The 23,547-nt window shown below is 39.8% G+C and overlaps 1 protein-coding gene across 8 annotated transcripts in view; it reads right to left on the bottom strand.

Moving 5' to 3' along the window:
- trrap (transformation/transcription domain associated protein) overlaps positions 1–23,547 on the bottom strand; it is an 80,954-nt gene that overhangs the window by 14,156 nt on the left and 43,251 nt on the right. For 3 of the 8 annotated variants that reach the window (XM_087148212.1, XM_087148211.1, XM_087148210.1), the window contains exons 48-70: positions 22,133–22,226; positions 21,417–21,586; positions 20,521–20,699; positions 19,496–19,638; positions 19,203–19,305; positions 18,746–18,856; positions 18,148–18,324; positions 17,705–17,863; positions 17,361–17,480; positions 16,460–16,603; positions 15,136–15,288; positions 13,474–13,632; positions 12,000–12,227; positions 11,314–11,409; positions 10,952–11,166; positions 10,078–10,195; positions 7,248–7,304; positions 6,923–7,035; positions 5,185–5,397; positions 4,470–4,583; positions 2,775–2,969; positions 1,720–1,868; positions 453–602 (exon numbers count right to left, since the gene is read on the bottom strand). In XM_087148212.1, the coding sequence (XP_087004338.1) occupies positions 453–602; positions 1,720–1,868; positions 2,775–2,969; positions 4,470–4,583; positions 5,185–5,397; positions 6,923–7,035; positions 7,248–7,304; positions 10,078–10,195; positions 10,952–11,166; positions 11,314–11,409; positions 12,000–12,227; positions 13,474–13,632; positions 15,136–15,288; positions 16,460–16,603; positions 17,361–17,480; positions 17,705–17,863; positions 18,148–18,324; positions 18,746–18,856; positions 19,203–19,305; positions 19,496–19,638; positions 20,521–20,699; positions 21,417–21,586; positions 22,133–22,226 (3,360 nt within the window). The remainder of the gene's footprint in view (positions 1–452; positions 603–1,719; positions 1,869–2,774; positions 2,970–4,469; positions 4,584–5,184; positions 5,398–6,922; positions 7,036–7,247; positions 7,305–10,077; positions 10,196–10,951; positions 11,167–11,313; positions 11,410–11,999; positions 12,228–13,473; positions 13,633–15,135; positions 15,289–16,459; positions 16,604–17,360; positions 17,481–17,704; positions 17,864–18,147; positions 18,325–18,745; positions 18,857–19,202; positions 19,306–19,495; positions 19,639–20,520; positions 20,700–21,416; positions 21,587–22,132; positions 22,227–23,547) is intronic. The other 5 variants (XM_087148213.1, XM_087148214.1, XM_087148215.1 and 2 more) reach the window with 5 other exon arrangements.

Below are 23,547 nucleotides of genomic sequence, written 5' to 3'. Positions count from 1 at the left end.
GAAAGCAAACCAAAGTAATCAACTGATTATCACTGAATGAACCAAATGCAGATATCCAACCACATTGAACTGGTGGGGATGAAAGCAAACCAAAGTAATCAACTGATTACCATTGAATACACATCACTGTATATCATGTACACATGCCACATTGTTTATCACTGTACACATGCCACATTGTTGGTTAAATTGAAATCAGAACATTTCAGTAATCAATGATCCTAAGAGCTCCTATATATCTTTTTTTACGCTGCCACTGTGAGACCCCTCCCATAGGTTCTGTACATCAACGATATGTTTCACTTCTCCTGTTAATGATGTGAAGAGGTCAGTTGGGTCTCTAATATTTCTCCAAGATATTACATTTAACATTCCGCTGGTTTGTGAAAGCCAAAACAGGATGAACATTGAACCTATTCAAAATTAACAAACATCCCATCAACCAGTCCTACCTGATGCACTTGTGGTAGTGACACTAGATGTGGATGTAGTTGAAGCAGTCTGGGCTGTGGTAGATGTAGCAGGTGTTTGCACACTGCTGTCTCCTGCTTTACTTACAGAGGAACTCCTGCGTAGGCTTCCCAAGTATTCCCCACTTTTAACTGTATTTGCACAAACAAAATTGAATATAAACTACAGATTTCACAAAAGGATATCCTTTGCATTAGATGTCCAACTACTAATATGTTGTTTCTGATAAGTAGTTGCAAGTTGTCTATTATGTAAAGCAAAGACAGCACATGCTTCACAGCTCGGGCAATAATAAATCCAGCATGTAAAATATTCAGCTAGGCATATCATCTATGATGACAGAAAGACAAAACAATGAATGGGATGATAACAAGAACAGAGAAAAGAAGACAGTGTCAATGGATGGGGACAGAAGACAGTGTTAATGGATGGGGACAGAAGACAGTGTCAATGGATGGGGACAGAAGACAGTGTCAATGGATGGGGACAGAAGACAGTGTCAATGGATGGGGACAGAAGACAGTGTCAATGGATGGGGACAGAAGACAGTGTCAATGGATGGGGACAGAAGACAGTGTCAATGGATGGGGACGGAAAACAGTGTCAATGGATGGGGACAGAAGACAGTGTCAATGGATGGGGACAGAAGACAGTGTCAATGGATGGGGACGGAAGACAGTGTCAATGGATGGGGACAGAAGACAGTGTCAATGGATGGGGACAGAAGACAGTGTCAATGGATGGGGACAGAAGACAGTGTCAATGGATGGGGACAGAAGACAGTGTCAATGGATGGGGACAGAAGACAGTGTCAATGGATGGGGACGGAAGACAGTGTCAATGGATGGGGAGGGAAGACAGTGTCAATGGATGGGGACGGAAGACAGTGTCAATGGATGGGGACGGAAGACAGTGTCAATGGATGGGGACGGAAGACAGTGTCAATGGATGGGGACAGAAGACAGTGTCAATGGATGGGGACGGAAAACAGTGTCAATGGATGGGGACGGAAAACAGTGTCAATGGATGGGGACGGAAGACAGTGTCAATGGATGGGGACAGAAGACAGTGTTAATGGATGGGGACAGAAGACAGTGTCAATGGATGGGGACAGAAGACAGTGTCAATGGATGGGGACGGAAGACAGTGTCAATGGATGGGGACGGAAGACAGTGTCAATGGATGGGGACAGAAGACAGTGTCAATGGATGGGGACGGAAAACAGTGTCAATGGATACTTGTACTTACATCTCTCTCTGTGTTCTATCTTCAATGTTAGGTAGAGAGTTCTGATTGGGAAGTACAATGCTTGAGGATAGACTCTACCGACACTCATGAGTATATTGATGATAAGATCTCCCTCAGCACCAAGAAGACATGTCAATAACTGGGGTATCCTGCAAATCAATCAATTACAGGCAAAATGAACCCACAATGACTACTGCAATCAGTCTTCTGCAGTACACCAACTACATATCATTTCAGCACACAAACAGATTTCATGATCTTTGAAAGCACACATATGTGTACTATAGAATCATCAAAAACAGGCTATTTACAAATGTATCCTTGAGCTTGTTCAATTTTTGACTGGTACTCAGGTAGATGTAACATGATACATAGCACAGTTGTTTTGTGGTGTCTTTGGTTTATTTTTACATTTATTTTTCTAACAAAATAACAAACACGTTTTCTTTGGATGTGTCAACATTTCACTGCATTTCATTTTCTCTATGCATTACATCATGAACATTCCCCACACCTGCAAAATACCACCATAAACAGGCTTAATTGATTGTTTTAATGTAATAGGAAGCACAACTATTATTTTGTTTGGCTAATGGGTATTTATGATTGCCGTTGCACTTTATATAAGATAGACTGGACAGATAGATTGATCTATTCAGCCAATTATCATAAAGAAAAAAATTATCATAGGAATTCCATAATGTATGACTCACATAAAAATCACTTAATTAAGTCTAAAATACACGTAAAATATAATATCCATTAACCCTCCTATGCTGAAGTCACTCTTTGGGTCACTTGGTAAACACCTCAAAGAAGCACAGCTGTGTCGTGTTGTGCACTGCACCAACATGCAAGAGAGTGACCTTGGACACTTGTGTATATTTGTGCTGAAACTAAAGGAGGGTTAAATTAATAGATTAAAGCAGCAAGAGCATATATGTATGCCGAGCAATACTTTCTGAAGTGGATAAAGTTTGATTTATTTTTTCGGGGTGGTTATTTTTGAATGTCAGAGAAATGAGATTAAATAATACAAAGTGAAATGTTGTTACCATGGTAACCACTGGATGGGAGGCACTCCAACAGAGTATTTGTCGACAGTTTCAGCCAATTGGTGGGAGTTCTTGTCATCATCATAGGTCAAAAGCCACAAGACTTTGGCAAGATACTTGCGAGATTTGGTCTCATTCTGGTGGCGACACGCGTGCAAGAAGCAGACAATAGCAGAAACACCCACCTGGGTTTGTCTGCATGGGGAATCAAGGAAATCAAACATTTGATTCAATGAAATGCTTCAAGGAAAGTGAGACCAATGCGAGATGTAAGATATTTGGATACAACTAGTGTTCAAGAGTTACAAAAGTTAGTACCTAAGAACCCAGTAAGCTGTGCCCTAATACTTTATAAAAAAAAGTGCATGCATGCATGTACAGTTGTGGAAAATTATTTGAACATGGCATATTTTAGGTACGTGTACAATGTACACGTACGTAATAGTTCCCTGTGATGGAGTGGAAATCAGTACAGTATATATATATAATGTATATACATGAAATGTTTTTATTTCCAACATTAGTGCTTGAATACATGTGCAAAATTATTTGAACACTTGACATTCTGTGTACGCACACTCGCCGTTTGGTTCCAAACTGTTCAAACTTACATTCATGAATCTATATTACTATACACCAATTCTCCTTTGTCCAATGCTTGTGTTTCTTCACAAAATTTGGGCACTTCATTCTATTCTTCGCCCTCAGCTGCTACTCTGTCAACAAGTCCTTTTTCTATCAACCTCCAATGCACTGTTGATGAAGAAACTGTAACATCATCAGCCAGCATGCTGTTGATGTCATCTCAAAGCTCCCTTGAGCCTCTTCTTTGGTCTCCAAGACTTACAGTAATGTCTCTATGAAGTTTCTTCTTCCTCCGTTTCCTCTCTCACGGTGTTGGCATAAATTGGTGTCCATAAACCTGTCCAAAGTTTGTTTACAGAGCTTGGACTGCAATTTATGTCTTTTTCATTTGCTCTTTTCATGTTCAAGCTGTGGTGATCTGTGCTCTAGGTTCGGATGGCTTTACGTACCCTTTCTGCTAAATAGGGGATTTTCATAATATGTTCAAAATTTTAAGCATACGTTGTTGACAAAAGGGTGTTGCTGCTACAAAGCTTGCCAGCCAGTCTCCCATTGACGGATGGACAGAGCATACTGTCCTAAACGTTAAGTAAACTCTGGTTCCTATCAGAACCACACATACATGTACTCACTACAGAGATATTTTGCATGGTGCTACTGCAAACCTATTACCTGTACCTGCCACCTTCATTATGAAGAACTTCAAATCTCAATTAATGCATGGAAATAGCACTGCAATTGATTCGGATAAAAAAACAAGCAGAACGATGAGCAAGGGGTAAACGAATAGCTGAATACTGGAGTTGTCTGGATAATACGTCCATAAATTTGAAAACATAAGATAACTGGTTTATTTCACTTGAAGCAACTTCAGTCTCTAATGTGCCAAGTGTTCAAATAATTTGCATGTATACAAAAACTTTAATGGGTATATTGATTACCATTTTATCACAAGCAACTTAAGTACCTAATGCCAAGTGTTCTAATAATTTTGCACACCACTTTATTGCAAATTCTGATCAAAAGGAACAGGGAAGTTAAACCAACTTTACTGGTATGTCACCTTTAGCTCTGAATTATATGATAAGAATTTAATACCAATAAACTCACCTGTCTTTGCAGTAGATTTGCTCAAGATAGTCACCCCATAATGCCCACGCCTTGACTAGAGTGTCATGCATCTGAACCGCTGCAGAGAACGCCTTGTTAGCTTCATCCGAACGACTGGAAAATATAGAGAATGTCAAGAAAAGTGGCATTTAATTCATCTTATATTTCACTGACATGAACAGAAAGCAGGTGAGCACTGGTGGTTCCAACCCGTCAACTTTTTGGAAGCTCTGTCAAAACTGGAAAGGAGTATTAAAAAATACAGGAAGATGAAGTGGACTTTTTCTGCCAACTTCAAAATTAATGATAACCACAATGACACACTTCAAAATCGAGCTACTTCCGTTTATCCCATGTACAAAATTTGGTTACAAATTTTTAATTCCAAATGGGTAAAGCCACAAAATGAGTCTTAAATGCAGACCTTTTATCTTCTTTAGAAGTATAAAAATAATGGATCTTAGTTTTTCATTTTGACAAATTATTGACATAGTTAAGGCATTCATTACTTAACCACTCACGCTGGTCTTTTTTTAAGTTTGTGTTACGGGCCGAGCATCCATGGTGCACCTGTTCCATGTGTGCCTTGACTAAAGGCTAATTTATACCTTGACAGGACAAACACATATTGGTAGAGAAATGCACTAAAGATGTCAGCTCATTATGTCATCCCACAAATGAATGCCACTGCCATTGATAAAAGGTGAACACATACCTTCCCACTTGAGCCAGGAACATTCCCTTGAGAGCATAAAATTCAGCAGTCATCTCTCTGGTGAAGAACTTCAGGTTAGTGGACTCAATAACCTCCAAGCCCTCCTGCAGTTCCTGTTTACCCATAGTGCTTGCCATCTGGAGGTAACATTTGACCTGCTGACGGATCTTCTGGAAACAGTCTACGATTGGCACACTGGGTATGGTGTGGATCCTGTACAGAAAGACAGCTCATTACATGTAATGCTTTCACTTTGGTCATCAGTACCACTGTATCAACTCTGGCTTACTTTTAGTCCAATATAGCACTCACTGAAGGGGGCAGTAGTAATATCTGAATGAAAAGTAGAACCACGCTACTACTCTCCTAGAATTACAGAATTGGAAATATGCAGTTTGTTTTAAAACACTCTGAAAAATGTAATCAAAACAATCCAAAGCCAAATTTTACCAGAGCTTGTCAAGTCCTTCTCTTATTGCAATGGGCCAATTAGCATTTGACATCTGACTTACACTCCATCATTTGTCCATGATGGTTTGACTGTTCAACTTTTGAGAACCAATCTAGTAAGGTTGGTTGCATCTCTGATTACCAGCAGCCATGCATATCACAATGTAAAGTAGGAACTATGACTCTGTTAGCGATATTAGCATACAACTGAAAGTACATCACGAATCAACTCTTTGGGTCACCATGGTCACCAATGATTCTAATAAAAATTGCTCTCTGATAGTGATTTCATCTTAGTACTTCCTTTGATGAATACTGTTCCACAACAGTTCTTACAAATAAGGTTTAAGAAACTATGTTTTGTAAGAAATTTTTCTCTAGACCTTGAAACAAAAATGCACTTTTGACTAAGTTTGACCGCTGACAACTAGTTTCTCCTTCTGAAATAATCTTTTACTAATTGCCGGTTTATACATTTGTGTCACTTGATTTATAGTCCAGATAAACCTACTCTGCATCCTATGCAGGACAGTGCAACAGTCCGTTTATCCTTGAAGGTCTACACGGAAGTTATTGCCTGTCCCAACCATCCACAAATTCACACAGCTACTGCAACCACAGTCATTAAAACCATCTAACAATCTGAAGAGTCACATCCCCAGGGTACTAATCAAATTGTTTCTATTTCATTTCATGAAACTTTATCATAACACCTATCCTTTGGTTTTCATACTATCATACACTGGGAGCACAGTGCTCAGTGACTTCAACAAATTGAATTTTGGATTTTGGGCCCTGCCAGACGCATATTAATTTTAACACTGTATTCTCAGTGTTTCTCCCAAAAGCTTGTGAAAAAATCCTACAAGCCTACTCAGATGGGACTCGAACTCACGATACACATCAGGCAGGGCAAAAAATCCATCAATTAACAAATGCCTGGCACAAATCCATTCTTACAAACATCTGACTCTAAGTACCCAGCCGACATCGGCAAGCTCGGTGGCCGAGTGGTTAGGATGTGGGTTCGAGTCCCACCTGAGTACGCTTGTGGTGGTTTTTTTTCACAAGCTTTCACTGAGTATACAATGCTAAAATTAATACCAGTCTGGGAGGGCAAGAAAAACCTTCCCAAAGTCAATTAACATCTCCTTGATCAAATCCATCCTGAGAAATAGACTTCAGCAAAAATATGCACGGAGCAGTATGACCCTTTGACATGACAAAACTTTTTACTTTCCACTGCTCTCTTGCAGAGAAAGGAGCTAATTTTAGAAGTTATTTCTACCTGCTGAGAGAGTCAAGAGCCGGTCCAATCAAATTATGCTTTCGAGCCACTTTGCCATAGTTGATGATAGATTGAGCAGAGGCATGTACTCCCAGCATAGCATGCTGCTGCTGCTGTGAACAAAGAAGCAGAATATTTCCATTACATTAATAACATTTACAAAATGCTATCACAGAGCCATTAAGTATGATAAATGCATAGGAAATGATCCTGCCCTTAGATTAGTGCTATCCTACCATAGCGATGACTTGGATTATGAAACACTTGTATTCTGTTAGACAATGACTAGTATTTATGCCAATTTTGATGTGTGATAAATATTCACCTCTTTAGCTAAAGTACCTCTTGAAGTCTGGTTACTTTCAAGGCCAGCACGACTCTTCTAATACAAGAAAAAAATATTACATGTCATCATGTCATACATTACCCAAAGAGGCTTGTAGGTGGTTCCTATTTATAACTCCCCAACACTGTTATCTGTCTACAACAATGATCTTATTTCTAAAAAAAGAATCTCTCAAATGTTTTTGTATTGATTTAAAATACATCACTTGCAAGTTGTTCCCTGCATCAAGGTCAGGGGTTAGATTGGAGGAAAATGAAATATCCACAAAACAATCATCAGAGGTTTAAAGGGTCCCACATGAGCATACATGTAGAGAGTCCACAGGAAACATAAGTTTGTGTTTGCCTACATGTATCAGCACACCTTTCTAAGTTCTAACCAATTTCTTGTGATACTAAAAAAGATCATTTAAAATCCTGAAATCAAGAAAATCCTAATAAATCTTTCTCTGATCCTGTTCTGCAATCCACAATCTTTCGCTCATCTTGTTCTGCAATCCACAATCTTTCTCCCTTCTTGTTCTGCAATCCACAATCTTTCTCTGATCTTGTTCTGTAATCCACAATCTTTCTCCACTCTTGATCTGCAATCCACAATCTTTCTCCACTCTTGTTCTGCAATCCACAATCTTTCTCTGATCTTGTTCTGCAATCCACAATCTTTCTCCACTCTTGATCTGCAATCCACAATCTTTCTCCACTCTTAATCTGCAATCCACAATCTTTCTCCACTCTTCTTGTTCTGCAATCCACAATCTTTCTTCACTGCCATTTTTTTTACACATCTCTTGCCTTTTTTTTAAACATCTCTTGCTGGCTGTTCATCCACTCGGGGTTCACTATTACAGGCAAGTGCATGAAATCTGCATCAGCATAAATTCGCCATGCATCAAGACATCATGCAAGCATAATCTCCAAAGTGAAGTGCTATACTGGGCACTACACACAAAACATTTTGACTGTATACAGCACAATCAATTACAAAAACCTGAAAATTAGGGATCAACTGATGTTGGTTTAACTGCCTATCCACTGTCCGCTAGTTCAATTGGAATATCAGCCGATGTCCAATCAGATGCGATGTTTCACTGACAATAACAATTTCCCCAACATGTGTTGACAAACCTCAACATGATATAGGCATACTGCCAATGACACAAACACAGTGTACTCCTTTAGAGTGTCAGTTTACGCAGTAATAATATAAATTCCACTAAGTATGAAGGATTAGTTTTGCCTTTCTTGTCACTGAGTTGAGAGAATAATCTGTATGTATCACATTGCACATTGCACCTCTCATGATACTGGTAGTGCTCCGTTGTCTTCACACCAAAATTGAGGTGCACACGGCTCGCTCGTGAACAGCAGCATGCAGAGTGTTAGACACACAACGCCTTGTGGCACCACACACAGTGTAGTTCCCTGGCTCCGTTCATGACATTTAATAGAAACGGTATACATGTACACTGACTGCTCCATTGTGGGGCCTTGGGCCACGGGCTGTGCATTGAGTTGTTGTGGTATGGATCGCATGCAGGTAATTTTGGGGGATACTTTAAGTGGGTGTAAATGTTCATTTATCATACCAATGAGTAAACCACAGTTTTGATTCATGCTCAAATAAAAATATGAAATTTGTATTTGACAAAACTGAGTGTAGAGTTTGTTCCTTTCTTCAATTTAACATCAGCACTCATATTGGCAAGGAAGGTCAAATTTTGCCTGTCCAATGTTTTGACAATATTGCTGAATATCAGCTCCATCCAATGTCTGATCAAATCATTGGTTGATCCCTGCTGAAAAGTTTCTTTTCTTATACATAAGTTTTGAACGAAGTGAGTTATAAATCACACATAGACTAGCATAAGCCAGGCACTAATGTATGTCTAAATTCAATTAATGGAAGACTTTGAGACGCTTGGCAGTGGCAGAAAAATCGGCCTTTTCCACAGTTGTGCTCATGCTGAGAACTGCGCACCCATGCCCAGGACTGGCAAAAAAGACTGATTTGTCTGCCACCATCAAGCGTTTCAAACTCTGCCATGGAAAAGATCAACACCTTGATCAACTAATCTAGCAAGGCAACTAATCAACCTATAATCAACTAATAAAACTATCAACTAATCAAGCTTTCAGTTCAGGGGTACACAAAAACTATTTGAAGTAACTGACAGCAAGACTGTACAGGATAAAATTCCTGAGCCTCGGTTGCTGAGCTTAAACCAAAGACCTACTGAAATCAATGATACAGATTTACATAGTTGACAAGAGTAGTCAAACCATCCTTCACTGGAGTCAAGTAGTGAACACACACATTTAGCTAACCATGTTCTTCATGTTTGAACTTGTTTCTGGCCGACTTCAACAACCAGATGTATTTTTAACCATCCATGAAGTATATTATGGGCATTAGGTGGCTACTAATCAATTTATCATTCTTGTAGGCTAGCCCTTTTCTAAGTCCCAAATGTACTCCATTTAAAACATCAAGCTGGTCTGAGTACTTGGCAGTACATCTGCATAGCAGCAGAAACACTGACAGAGTGACTGCCTATAACCAAAGCTCAAGTACTCAGGTATCTACTTTCTCAAGCTTCATTCATACTGTTTCATATTATATTCAGTAAACGTGTTTAGAAAAAGAAACCCACACCACAGCAACACTGCCACTTGTTACTTATGGTTCTCCTAGTATTATTGAGGAATAATAAAGAACAAACAATTTCAGTTTAAGCAACAAGAGATGGTACTTGCTACTGAATTTGTTTAGGAATCTCTCTGAAATTCAAATAATGCCACGGTTAACATACCATATCCTGTGCATTCAAGTTGTCATAGGCGCTCACAATAGCTTGGTAATGATGCTGTCTCCACATAAAGATATCACTCCAGTGAGTCAGGTCATCAGACACCATAGGAAGACGGTTCCTGACAAAGATTCACAAAACCAAATTCATCCAAAATATAGGGCAAAGCTGATGAGATATTCATGTCCTTTCATACAGTGTCCTATGGAGAACTTAACCAAAACCTCAATTCTTATCTTCAGGTACAGGTGGACTTTTTTCAAAGCAGATTTCAATAATTTCATTGCTTTATACTTCTTTTCATTACAACAGCCAGATACAATAAACCAATTTTGATATCACTTTCAGCAAAATGGTGCACTAACAGATTCATCAGCCATGCCATTGTAGGAACAAGTTTAAATACATGTCTAAAACTGGATAAAATAAATAATCAGGGCATCCAATGTAACGATATCTGAATAAAATGAAAAAATAGCAGGGCCTACTTCAAAGTACAATTTATACTCCAAAGTTCTCAAACATTACCAGGTGGTCACACCAAAGTAGGCTTCTTATAGTGTTTACAGAACAGTCAACTTATGTCCGGTGTTGTCAAGTATATTTTGAGTACCATGTTCAATGCTGCATATGGAGCAGTTTGGTGGAAGCAAAAGCCTGAGATCATAGACCGCACACTGAATACTTTAGAGTTAGATTGGAACATAAATTCAAACCTTTAGACTGGCTCTTAACTAAAATCAAGCTTTCAGTTCTCGGGTACACAAAAACTATTTGAAGTGACTGACAATAAGACTGTACAGGATATAATTCCTGAGCCTCGGTTGCTGAGCTTAAACTAACAGCATAGATTTGTGTGATTTGATACTATTCTAACCTCCATGTCTTCACAATGGCTTTCATATCATGCAGACTCTGGTTGCGTCCAAGGTTAGCTGGCTGTAGTCCCTGGTGTATCTGAGATGCTTCATGAAGTTCTATGATACGCTGAGCAGCCTGTAGCAACGGTGAGTGAGCCCGAGTCACGTAATGTGGTAGGCGACGCCACTCCTTAATAGCTTGACTGCTGGAACTCTCAACCAGGCGCTCAATCTAAGCACAAGAGCAATACATAACTCATATGACTTCATGACTCACACAGGTTCTCACTGGTAGTGTAACTCACTGCATTCATTTTCAGGTTGCTCAGTATGAAAACACAAAGGTCTATTAATGTGAAATCCCACAGGAAGATTTTACCATGGAGAGGTTTTTCTCATCTGGATGGCAGATTGCTATGAAGCCTCGATACAAGTTCACCTTCCAATTCATCTCACGAGGACAACTCTGCTCTACCTGAGATATCATCAGCAATAAAGATGGACATATGGTAAATGCAGCAGTACAATTAGCCTTGACCAAGCCAACCTATACATGTAATTTGTTATGTCATGGAGTGAGTGGCTGAGCTACTACGTGAGCCCGCTGCGCTGGTGGAAGGTATTTGGATTATTTCTCAGAAGTCCATTACATTGTAAGTCAGGTAACAATTGAGCACTCCATGTAAGTAAATGGCTATGCACACAACAAAACTACAATGACCGCATGAATAGCTCCAAGAGTGTGTCCTTGGATGAGAAGGGGAAGAAAAAACAGGATTTCAAATTCTCTAAAGGAGTGAAACTTCAGGCCTATTACGAGTATCAAACTCGATTCTGATTGAAAACAAATTTAAAGGCAAAGAAGTGCAGAATATTTCATCAACACAATTGTCTGGGGAATCAGAAATCTTCGCCTTCTGTTGCAACTGTAGGAAAAGTGAGAACACTTCAGTCAATTCCGCACAATCTGAATAAAATTACAATGTATCTACAATGATACCATAATACCAGACCATAAACACTTAGTGTATTTCTGCAGCATAAGGGAGAAGTACCACAACCTACCTGAGCTAATGCCTCCTTCATTGCACTCCAATTGGGCACCCTCCAGGCACTCTCTAGGACTAGATGGGGATTAGTTTGGCCCTTAGCATTCCCATAATCCATCAGTAGATCCCATTGGTGGAGTTCCCGTGCACAACGCACCCAGTGCTGTTCCCACAACTGGTACTCAGAAAAGACAGCCGGTGCTGCAGGTCCTGCATTATGCTCTGCCCGTGCCTTGGCCATTACCTTCAATGTCAAACAATCTGTATTAACTTCCTTGCTAACACATTACAAATTGCTGGCACCATGAAATTATCCTCCCCCGCCGAAAAATACTACTTAGGTTGGTATGTATGTGCCAGCTTCTTAACCCCTTGACGACAGGAATTTTTTTCCGAAAGCCAAGTCCAAGAATTCCAGCCTCGCTTGGCCACCTAAACAATTCAGCATGCAGAAGCAAGAGAGCAGTCAGATATCCATCAACATCCAAATTCTTTCTAGTTTCAATGTTTAGGATATGCACCAGCATTTTAGCTAGCGAGCTGTGCAGCCGTGTTTTGCATAGCCAGTTTCGTGAAATCACGGCCCATTTTTCAAGCACGGCGTGGCAGTGCAAATCAAGCCATGCTACTTAATTCGAGTCTTGTGTAATCTAGATCCCCAAAAATATGAAAATAAAATCTGAGCTAAAATTTAGTCTTTTCCCATGCTTTTTCCCGGCCCAATCAACCAAGCAGGTCCTGCATTATGCTCTGCCCGTGCCTTGGCCATTACCTTCAATGTCAAACAATCTGTATTAACTTCCTTGCTAACACATTACAAATTGCTGGCACCATGAAATTATCCTCCCCCCCCGAAAAATACTACTTAGGTTGGTATGTATGTGCCAGCTTCTTAACCCCTTGACGACAGGAATTTTTTTCCGAAAGCCGAGTCCAAGAATTCCAGCCTCGCTTGGCCACGAAGTCCACCTGCCAAACTGGAAATTCTCGGTTTGTGGCCCTGCATGATCTGCACGCATTGAATTACACAGTGCGGCTCTACTCGTGCTTCCACATTCCCGTTGCCTCTTTTCAAAGTGGGGACTATTGTGAAGCTGGTGATTATGATGCAAATTCGGTCTTTTCATTTCTGGGCTACACACAAAGGCCAATTACCATATATACAAGAGCCAGGGTCTGCCTTCTTTCACCGTGTTCGCTCGAGCGTGGCCCGAGAATAATAGCTGAAAAGCGGGCTGAGGATCTCAATTTCTACGGCGGCTCTTACCATCTCCCGGTGCGAAGGGGTTGAAAAATTCTACAGATATATTTGTTGTTTGGGTATTCTATAATGTCATTATCTAAACTTAAGTATACAACAGAGATATGGTGTCTTGTTAACTAAACTTGGTATTGAAAAAAAAACCCATTATTTCTTCGTTCAGGTGTGTCACACACTCATTTATTCACTTGATGACTTGATCCATCATTTTCAGAACATCAATGCTCACCCCTTCATAAGCTGATTGAGCCTGTTCATAGAAACCTTGCTGCTCATAAGCAATTGCAGTAGCAGTTTCAGGAAACTTGCAACGTTTCTGCCACAGTCCTGCCCACATGTCTTCCTCTTGCAATCTCTCATAGATCTCAGATAATGAGTCCAGTGTTTCCTGTAAAATAAGTAAAATCACTGTAATCAGAGGATCTGCTCATTCTCTAACATTTGCATTGTAAATGTACCTAGTCTTCATTGTGGACTGTGTGAACATGGTTGCTCATTGTGCTATTTATCATTCAATAACCTAAACAATTCAGCATGCTGAAGCAAGAGCGCAGTCAGATATCCATCAACATCCAAATTCTTTCTAGTTTCAATGTTTAGGATATGCACCAGCATTTTAGCTAGCGAGCTGTGCAGCCGTGTTTTGCATAGCCAGTTTCGTGAAATCACGGCCCATTTTTCAAGCACAGCGTGGCAGTGCAAATCAAGCCGTGCACTACTTAATTCGAGTCTTGTGTAATCTAGATCCCCAAAAATATGAAAATAAAATCTGAGCTAAAATTTAGTCTTTTCCCATGCTTTTTCCCGGCCCAATCAACCAAGTCCAACATAGAAAAACATAGATAAAACAATTGCACACAGTTTTACAATTCAATTTTTTTTCTAAAAGCTGTTATTTTTTGGTTCAAAAAGATTAAACTCTCAGAAAAAATGTCAGAGATTCATCAGAGACCACCAGAGAGCATCTAAAACTGGCAGAGCTTTCAGGGCCCTTACGCAGGCCCTGGATCCCCGCCGTAAAGGACTTGGCGAAAGATATGATCCTGTGAATCGTTTGGAATTAAATAGGAGATGGGTTACTCTTTCCACATATTCCAAATCCTCAAAATTGACCTCTGAACCCTCAAAATAGGAAAGAGCGAGATGCGACTTTACTCTCATTTTGTCGTAACAGGTAAAAATTACTTGCATACTATTAACATTTAATCTGCTGTCCATCAAGGTTATATGATAAAGCACCATGTCAAAGTCTTGTACTTGTGAGCCATTTTGGAAATGTCCAGTGAAACATTGATACTAACAGCATGTTAGTATCAAAATGGCACCCTTTAATGGTGGAAAGCTTAGTGTTACGTTTTGTATGGGGCAACTGTCATGGAACAGTAGCTCCATACAATACATGTTGAAATGCTTACCATGATTGGTGGGGGCCACTACAAATAACCAGTGATAGCATAACACCGGTCATCAGATTTGCCTATACAACATTACCTGTACTACTGGGAAACAGGGCCTAATTTCATGGCGCAGAATTCTGTGCTTACGATCTCCATTCTGAGCTAACCGCACAAGCAGAAAAATTCTGCGCTTACCCTTTAAGCACAGAATCCTTAGTTACGGGATGTACGCATGCGCACAAGCCAAAATTCCTCACTAACCCATGAAATATGTTTGGCGTAAGTGCAGAATTTTCTGCTATGGTGAGCTCCGATTTTTCGCTTGTGGTAAGCAGTGCCGTGAAATTCGGCCCAAGGATAGACTGTGGGTAAAATTCTTGACTCCACTATTCTGTGCATTTTGCAGGGTTAAAATTATGAATGTCCACCTTTTCAGACAAATAAGCTACCTGTAAATGGTTGAACAATATCAGATTGTTCAAGGTTCATCTAACCTGCTGTGTTGTGGAGGCATTGTCTGGCTCATAGAAGTCATACACATTGAGAGTGCGTGGTGGTCGATGCTGGGAGCTAAATCCACTCTCAATAGCACTCTGCTCTAACATGAGAGCAGATCGATGCCACAGGTTATGGTTACGGCCTAGATACTGAAACCAGACAGACATGACGAAGAATCAGCAACAATTACAAAATGTTCTCAACTCTGTAGAGTACCAAAGTGGATAGTCACGTGCATGATCATGTGTGTGAAAGACCATTAGCCTGAGAACCAGTGCATGAACGAGCACGTGCGCGTACTTCACTTGTTTGCAGTACACTTTCTGATTCAAATGATGACATGCTTTGGTACTCTACACTACAATATGATTGAAAAGAGATAGTCAATTTCTCACTCAAAGGGAAATACATGAAAGCATAACAGTATTCATTCATTTTAAAGCAACAACAATCAAAAGACATAAATACATGAGTAATACTGGCATAAGTTATGCTCCTTCAACCAACACTATTGACCACTTGCTGCCGGGTGCTTTTAAAAATGCAGTGCACACATACGGCCGATTTTAAAAATTCTTCAAAAATTCATCATTTCATGTAATGAACGCTTACAACCACATTGACTGTTTGGTGACTACTTTAAGCTGACAGGTAACCTTTATTGACTCCTAAATATTTCAGCCAGGCCTGCTCCCCTGTAAAGAGAGCCCAGAATTGCGAGGTGTTGCGTAATTTCCTTTGTTCCCAGTGAACGCGGGCGGTGTCTTTTCAAAGGTGGCTGGATTAGCATGCAGTGGTGCTGTGTCACTCATCAATGGGGCCCTGGGGCACTTTTGTCTACGGTGCTAATCTGTGGGCGCGCTATGCCCCAAACTGTGGTATACTGTTTAAAAACAGTGACGGATTACCTCCAAAAAATGTAAGCTGAAAAGTGATGGCAATTCCCAGCAGCAGGTCTTTTGTTCTGAGTACAGTCTTTTGTTACATGGACCAGCTGTCCCATTTCGGGCACCCCGCCTCTGCATATAAACCCATGGTGCTCGAAACAGGGCTCCCCCGCAGCAAGTGGTTAATGTCTTGTAAACACAAAAACATGTGCCTTGAATTTAAAATTAGTGCTACATACTTAAGCACCATGCTATTTCAGTAATCTCTTGCAATTTTTGGTCAAGTATAACACTTTTATGCATTTCCACAGAAAAGCATAAGTAACGGCAGCGAGTTTAAAGATACAGGGTTAGGATTCCTAAACATCATAAAACCTATATAAGTAAAAACCCTATATGCATTTTACAACACCATAAAACCTTGTCCTCATACCTTGAGTATGCATGGCCGTAGCATGACCGGTGGTACACACAATGATATTGCTTCCACAAAAGTGTTGATCACACTTGGAGTACCATCCTTCTGGTACAAGTGGCTGCCGCTGCAAAGAAATGGACTTAACTCCTGGGCCAACAGCTGTTGACACACAAAAGATATCAACTTGAATTATTAACTTTTCACACAGCATATGTATGTGTAGATTACGTACAGTGTAGAAAGATGTGTGTCCTTGTCGTTCCCTCATTTTAGGGAAGATACAATCTGGACTGAGATGTGACAAGTGTCCCCACAGTGAATTTACTCTCCATGTTAGCCATTTGCTCACCACATTATGCATTCAGTCTCCAAAACAACTGATCATATAAGTTAGTTTTTGTGGCCTGGCTGGCATCATGTGCCATACAAGAAAACTAAAAAGCAACAATTTGTAGTTAGATTGCTGTAGAGAAGGTTCAGGAAGGCATCAATCTATGATGGGACACAGAATGATATCACAGTGACAGCATTTGGTGGTAATACAAACAATATGCTCCCTAATACTATCTGCTCAGTAATAGCAAACTTACCGTCTGCTGCTTTGACAGCATTTGGTGGTAATACAAACAATATGCTCCCTAATAGTATCTGCTTAGTAATAGCAAACTTACCATCTGCTGTTTTTGACAGCATTTGGTGGTAATACAAACAATATGCTCCCTAATACTATCTGCTTAGTAATAGCAAACTTACCGTCTGCTGCTTTGACAGCACTTGGTGGTAATACAAACAATATGCTCCCTAATAGTATCTGCTTAGTAATAGCAAACTTACCATCTGCTGTTTTTGACAGCATTTGGTGGTAATACAAACAATATGCTCCCTAATAGTATCTGCTTAGTAATAGCAAACTTACCGTCTGTTGTTTTTCATTGAGTATCTTCCAAAGTCGCCGGAAGAGATCCACCCAAAGCTGATGGGTCATTTCTGTGTCACAGTGACATAGCTGAGAAAGTGCTGTCAAGAAGTTGAAGGCCTGGAAGTCAACAAGAAACCGGCAAAACAACACATCACTGACTACTCTTGGAAGGACTTGACAGGTACATCAAGAGTCAGCTGTACACTGATAATGAAAGAATCAATACAGGACTTCACAGAAACACCACCAAGATGTCATCTTTAAAGTTGATAAATAGCCTATTTGAGAGGAATGCTTGGTGATGCTGTCATTGTGTGATACATCAGCGGGCACACGCTTACCTTAGCTTCTCGCAGTGACTCAATGAACTTGATATCTTTATTTATTAGCAACTGCAGCTGCTGTTTCAAGTCACTGCTTTTCTTGTTGGTAGCTGAGGCTGTTCCTCCTGATGAACTTACTCCCTCTGGATGGGTCAACTCTATGTCTATTTCAATATCCTACAGATAGAAACAGTCAAATTGAAGAACTCTGTGGCTTTATAAAATGTCTCCACATCTGAGATGCATCTGTGGCTATAACCCTCAAATTTACAACTTAGAGGTCTAAATTTTCAAAAAGTATTTTGAAGCAGAGAACTGTTCACTCATAATGAAGTTTTTCTCACCACATTTTTACCAGAAATATCCTAATCAAAGTCTTCAAGGGATTACAGGGAGGGCCAGGCTGAAACACCCCGGTCTGTGTGTCATGTCACTCTGTTCTCACACTGATGTGTCATTACCTCTTCTTTATGAGACTCCATGTCAATATCCATAGGTTCCTCTTTGATGTTGATGGCCAATGAAAAAGCCTTCTTTTCTTGGCTGTCTGCCAAGCCAATAACTGATGTTATGGATGGAAGTTGGTGCACGTTGGTACAGGTCATTGACATACCATTTACACTGACTGCCATGATTAACTGCCAAGCAAACATTGCATCACAACAATGAGAAATCTGTAGCAATATGTATCATTTGGATTTAGAAACTGTTGGTCACATATTCAACACGTTAGAATGCTGCAAGGAGAAGTATATTATTACACATATCACATTTCTAAAGAAAAACAAGGGAAATCTGAACAATATTATTAGATAAGTTATTTTTTGAACTGCAAAATGTGTTTTACCCCGCTTTACGTGACTTGAATAAGACATGGACTGCTTAGAGTTTGGTAAACAATAAACTAGAGCACAATTTAAAACACTTTAGCAAGGTTGCCAGTGAAATTGGGGAAACCGAAACCCCCAAAAGGAACAGATATCCCACTGTACTTGATTTTAACGACTCCATTTTGGGTACATCATTACATGCACACTGGAAACATCTGTATATTGGTACCTGCACACACTGTTTCAACCAGTAGTGAGTGGACATTGCCTCCCAGTTCTGTGAGGCAGTGATATACAACAGTCTATCAAATAGACGTCTCTTGATACTGCCATTGAATACCTGTAAATCAAGCACAAAATATCCCATCAATAAAGTCCATGAAATTCTTACAACAGAACCAGCAGGATACAATGAAATAAGCTCTCTTGTAAATCCTATTCTTGAATCCAAGTTTTTTAATTTATCCATGTTGACAAATTTAGGGTATGTTAGGCCAGATGCATTTTAGGTGCATAAAAAATACCATTCAAGTTGGTTAACGTTACCCTGATAGACTTGTGTACACTTATCTTTGCACGTGCAGCTGGAATAGTGAATACTGCAACCTACTGGACTACTTTTACGGGCACAAAATAACACACCAGACACTTGAGTTTTTCTAGGTTATGTCAGGCATGTGACTCACCTCAAAGAATTTTTGGTGTATATGTGGTTGCTGACATCTCAGACCAGCAAGAAAGGCTGGCTCTAGTTTGGATGTCAACTCACTGCCCATCAGTGACTCGTCCCTGGTTCAGAAAAGAAAATGACACATTGCTCAGTTTCTGAACTTTTCAAATATGCATTGGATCGCAACTGTTTCGGACAATCTCTTCTCATTCATATAATGCATCACAGTGCTTTCTTTTCACCCAGACCTTTGTAGAGATGGAACTGACATATCCAAGGTACCAAATTTTCCTAATGTGATTGTCTTACCGATACACCCAGTTGACAAGTTCCAGGAATTGAGCATTGAGGTCAGCATCATCAGGAAATCTCTTCTCCACATACTGCATGAGTTTGACCAGTAAGACTGACTTCTCTCGTGGAGATGGTGACTGGTTCATCATAAGGGGTGTCTGATGAAGTACAAATCTCTAATCAATGTTAGTCTGTTTGTATCATGCCGGTCTTTATACACAATTTTCCTTTCAAACCTGGAAATTTTTCCCTAAATTTGATTTCAATTAAAATCCACCAAAGGACTGACAAAGCTGTTGTAATTTTCACCTGAATAACAGCACAAATATTCCCTTAGAAAAGCACATCCAATAATGGTACGTGTGCAGATCAAACCATGTTTCTTGTTTGGATAAACAACACTTTATGTAACATAAAGTGACTTTCTCTGTTTCTTTTATTAAATATCCATCTTGACCACAACTCTCCACAATGCCATCAGTGGCACTAAAGTCTGCACATTTTACACTTAAAAAGGTTACCTTTCAGTACCAGATCATCTAGTACATGTGTTTGGAGACGAGAGGTCTGACTGGAATTTGGGAAGATTACCACGGTAACTGTTTGTGCAATACCAAGCTGTAACACCTTTTTGCAGTGGTAACCAGACATACCAACAGACTGGGACTCTAACTTGAGCAAACTCTGGACCTATTTGAATCCAACTGTGCTCCTTTCCTGCTAAACTTTTGACTAGTAAATGGCTGTTTCCTGGAAGACTTTGTGGTTCTTTTCTTCCTCAAAGATCATCACTAAATTTACGATACATCAAAGTCTGCAATGTTTTTCAAAAAAGTTGGCTGAGAAATGTATAGTTTCACACTAAACTGGCCACAGTCTCGTGTAGTTACGTCAGACCAAATGTATCGTATGCATTGTGCTTCAAATCAGCCAGGCTTTATGTCCATTGATAGACACAAAACCACATGTACCAGTGCATCAGTGAAAGTGATGTCATGGATGGGACATTTGACCAAGATTCAATACATCCCTCAGCTTACCTTGGCTTTGACCCATTCCTCTACCATCTTGACCACTGTCTTCATAACCTTAGCATCTGGAGACTTCTCTATTAGTTGTGTTAGGACCACCTGGATGAAGTTCCTTCTCATATCAGTACTCATTACACCAATACGATTCTTGACCAGATCTAAACTGATGATCAGGAGTTCTGATGCCACTGCAATCAATAATCCAAGTATCAACGGTTAGGTGTGTATGATGGGCTGTCTCGTGGTGTGTAATCAACAGCATTAAATCCTTTCATAGTTTGATCAGTGTTCGGACTGAACAAAAATCTTCAACTGTTTGTAATACTTCTTCATGACTTCAATGCATGGATTACAAGTTCCCAATATGCAGTTCAAGAAACTGCTGTGAATTTCAAACACTATCAATTGTCTATTTGACAGCAATAATTACTACAGCATTCACAACCGTTAGCTGTCAGTGAGTGTGCAGTTAACTTAAACCAATATAGTAAACTTAAATGTGTAAATGTACATCCCCTGCAACAAAAGTCATATCACTTAACAAAGAGTTTACAAGGATCAGCTTGGTCCTCTCTCAATCCCTTTTAAACTACACAGGAAGCTAACTAGGTGCTTACATGTAATTATAAAGATGAACAAAGAAATTGACTGGAGCGGGATTTGAACCTGTGACCTCTGAAATACCGTACCATTGCTCTACCAACTGTGCTATCCAGCCCTACATTGGTGGCTCTTTGAGTTTTTATTGTTTGCATGTAACACATTTAATATGAGGACACATTTAGGCTGAAGTAGAGTTTTAAACAATGTTGTGCCATGTATGGAAGTAATCCTCAATCCTTCAGCCGTTGGAAGATTGAGGACTGTTAAGGTTAATGTAGAATCATAGATTGACATGAGCATACATGAGGTGGACTCCGAGCTACTTGGTGTTAGATGTTCTCTAGTCATCTTCTGTAATGCTCTCATGAAGACAGAGATGAGTCGATCAATGTAGGCAATGTTGTTAGTACAAGCTGCCTTGAGAATCATCAAGGTTCCAAACAGACTTGTGGTTGGTGTACCGCTGGCTGCTCTAAAATGCAACAGAAAATCAAGAGAAATGTTTTCAGCTTGTCAGTGTCTTTAACAGATTCAAATATGCATATGTACTTCTGCACTGTAACATCAACAGATTCTGGGTAATTACTGGTCACTCTTACTATTTCCCACTGCAAAAATCACAGAGGGATAAAGAAGGACAACAGAAACCTATTTCTTTCCCTGCAGCAATCGTGCACTTTTCAAAAAGATATGTACACCTCTTAAAAGATGTTGTACTCTTCTTAAAAAAATAAAAACATGGGGATATCAGTAGATAGCACTAAGTAATCTAGAATAACAGCCCCAGTGTTAAGGATAGACCATATGCATGAACTCCTTCTGGAGGATATGGTACAGAATGCGTAGGATTAATTTTCATCTGAATGTCCACAAACTCCTGGCATCCCTTTGTGAGCACGAGGTTCCTAAAGCCAACAATGTTCAAATATCTGTAGTGTATCGCCCATTTGCAACATGTACAGACTCCATAGAGTTTAAGAGCTCAGCTACTTTTGCATTACGGATCAAGTTGACTTACTTCTCATATGCAGTCAATCCTTCATAGATGACTTTCCCAACACTTGCATACAAACACTCTAGCTCCTCATACTTAGAAGCCACATTGGAGGTACCTGCACAGAAGTAAAAAACTCAACAATTACACAACACTTAGAATTTCTCACTTAGTTGACCACATGTTCTGTTTGGAAACATTCTGTTCCCACTGAACATTGCATATGAACCACACTGTATTCTACAAGTAGTCTCAATTATTTTGACAAGGTGAGAGCAATTGAAGCTTACAAATACATCACGTAAACAGGAAAAATGCAATATAGGTAAAACCTTGACGACAGCCTGTTGAAAGGCCACTGATAAAATTTTACTTTGGGAAAAAAGCAAATGGTAACATTGGTTTTGATTTTTTAGAGCCACTGAGTTTTTTTCTTTGGTATTTGATACTGCATTGCAAACGGTATGTACAATGTCACATTATACAATCAACTCCCGTTATTACGAAGGCCGGCGGACTTTAACAATTCTGTCGTTATAGCCGGAGCGTCGTTAAAACCGGAGCGCAATTTTTCAAACTCATTTTGAACAAGTTTATAGCCACGTATATGTCTGTTGTAATCATGTACAGGTACAACGATACCGCATGCCGAACACATGAAAAGACGATATTATGTGTCTCTCATAGATGCTGAATTTTTATCTAATGTTGATGAATAAAATGATATAAATAAAGTACATTTAAAAGTCAAATATTTGACAACCTGGATCAGAAGAAGCTGAGAAGAATAGCCGAGTGAGAAGAAACATTCAAGTCGGTGCCGGTATGTACATGTACGTCACATGTCCTGAGTCCAGTGTGCGTTTTGCTTTCGTCATGACTTGGCTAAAACCAGTCAAAAGAGGGCGCCACTATTACCAGTGGGTCCGGGGTTTTTGTTGAGATGTAGATGAAATTATTTTTCTAGTGGAATTTTTCTTTTATACATGCAAATAATAGCTTCGGATTATGTTGATGCTTTTTGTAGGGCATATTTTCCTGCACCTGTTTTAAGGGGGATGCGTTTCACATTAGATTTGCATTTAATGAAATGGGACAAGAGAGGGCGCAATGTCATTGATTAAAGATTGACGAGATGAAACAACATTACGTTGAAGTTCTTACAAAGGTGCATTGATAAGGCCTTGACAGACTGGGAAAACGTGTGATGCCCGAATTGGGACAAAAGGTTTGTGATTGACAGCTGGGGATAATACGGTTTGGAAAAAAGTCGCTTGTAAATGGGTTGGGAACAATACTTTTGCTCGCATGGGATCGGCACAAATCGTCGTTATAAGCAGAGTTTCGCGATATCCGTGCACGTAATAACCAAATATTTCTCCATAGCAATGAACACAAATTGTTCAGGACTGGGAGAATATGCTCGTGGCATCCGGGTT

This window comes from Acanthaster planci, linkage group LG17 (assembly GCF_054643075.1).
Source record: "Acanthaster planci isolate LZ-2023a linkage group LG17, COTS_SCS, whole genome shotgun sequence".
Classification (NCBI taxonomy): Eukaryota; Metazoa; Echinodermata; class Asteroidea; order Valvatida; family Acanthasteridae; genus Acanthaster; species Acanthaster planci.
The sequence above is the reverse complement of the archived record's forward strand: the minus strand, read 5'-3'. Positions and strand labels throughout refer to the sequence as shown.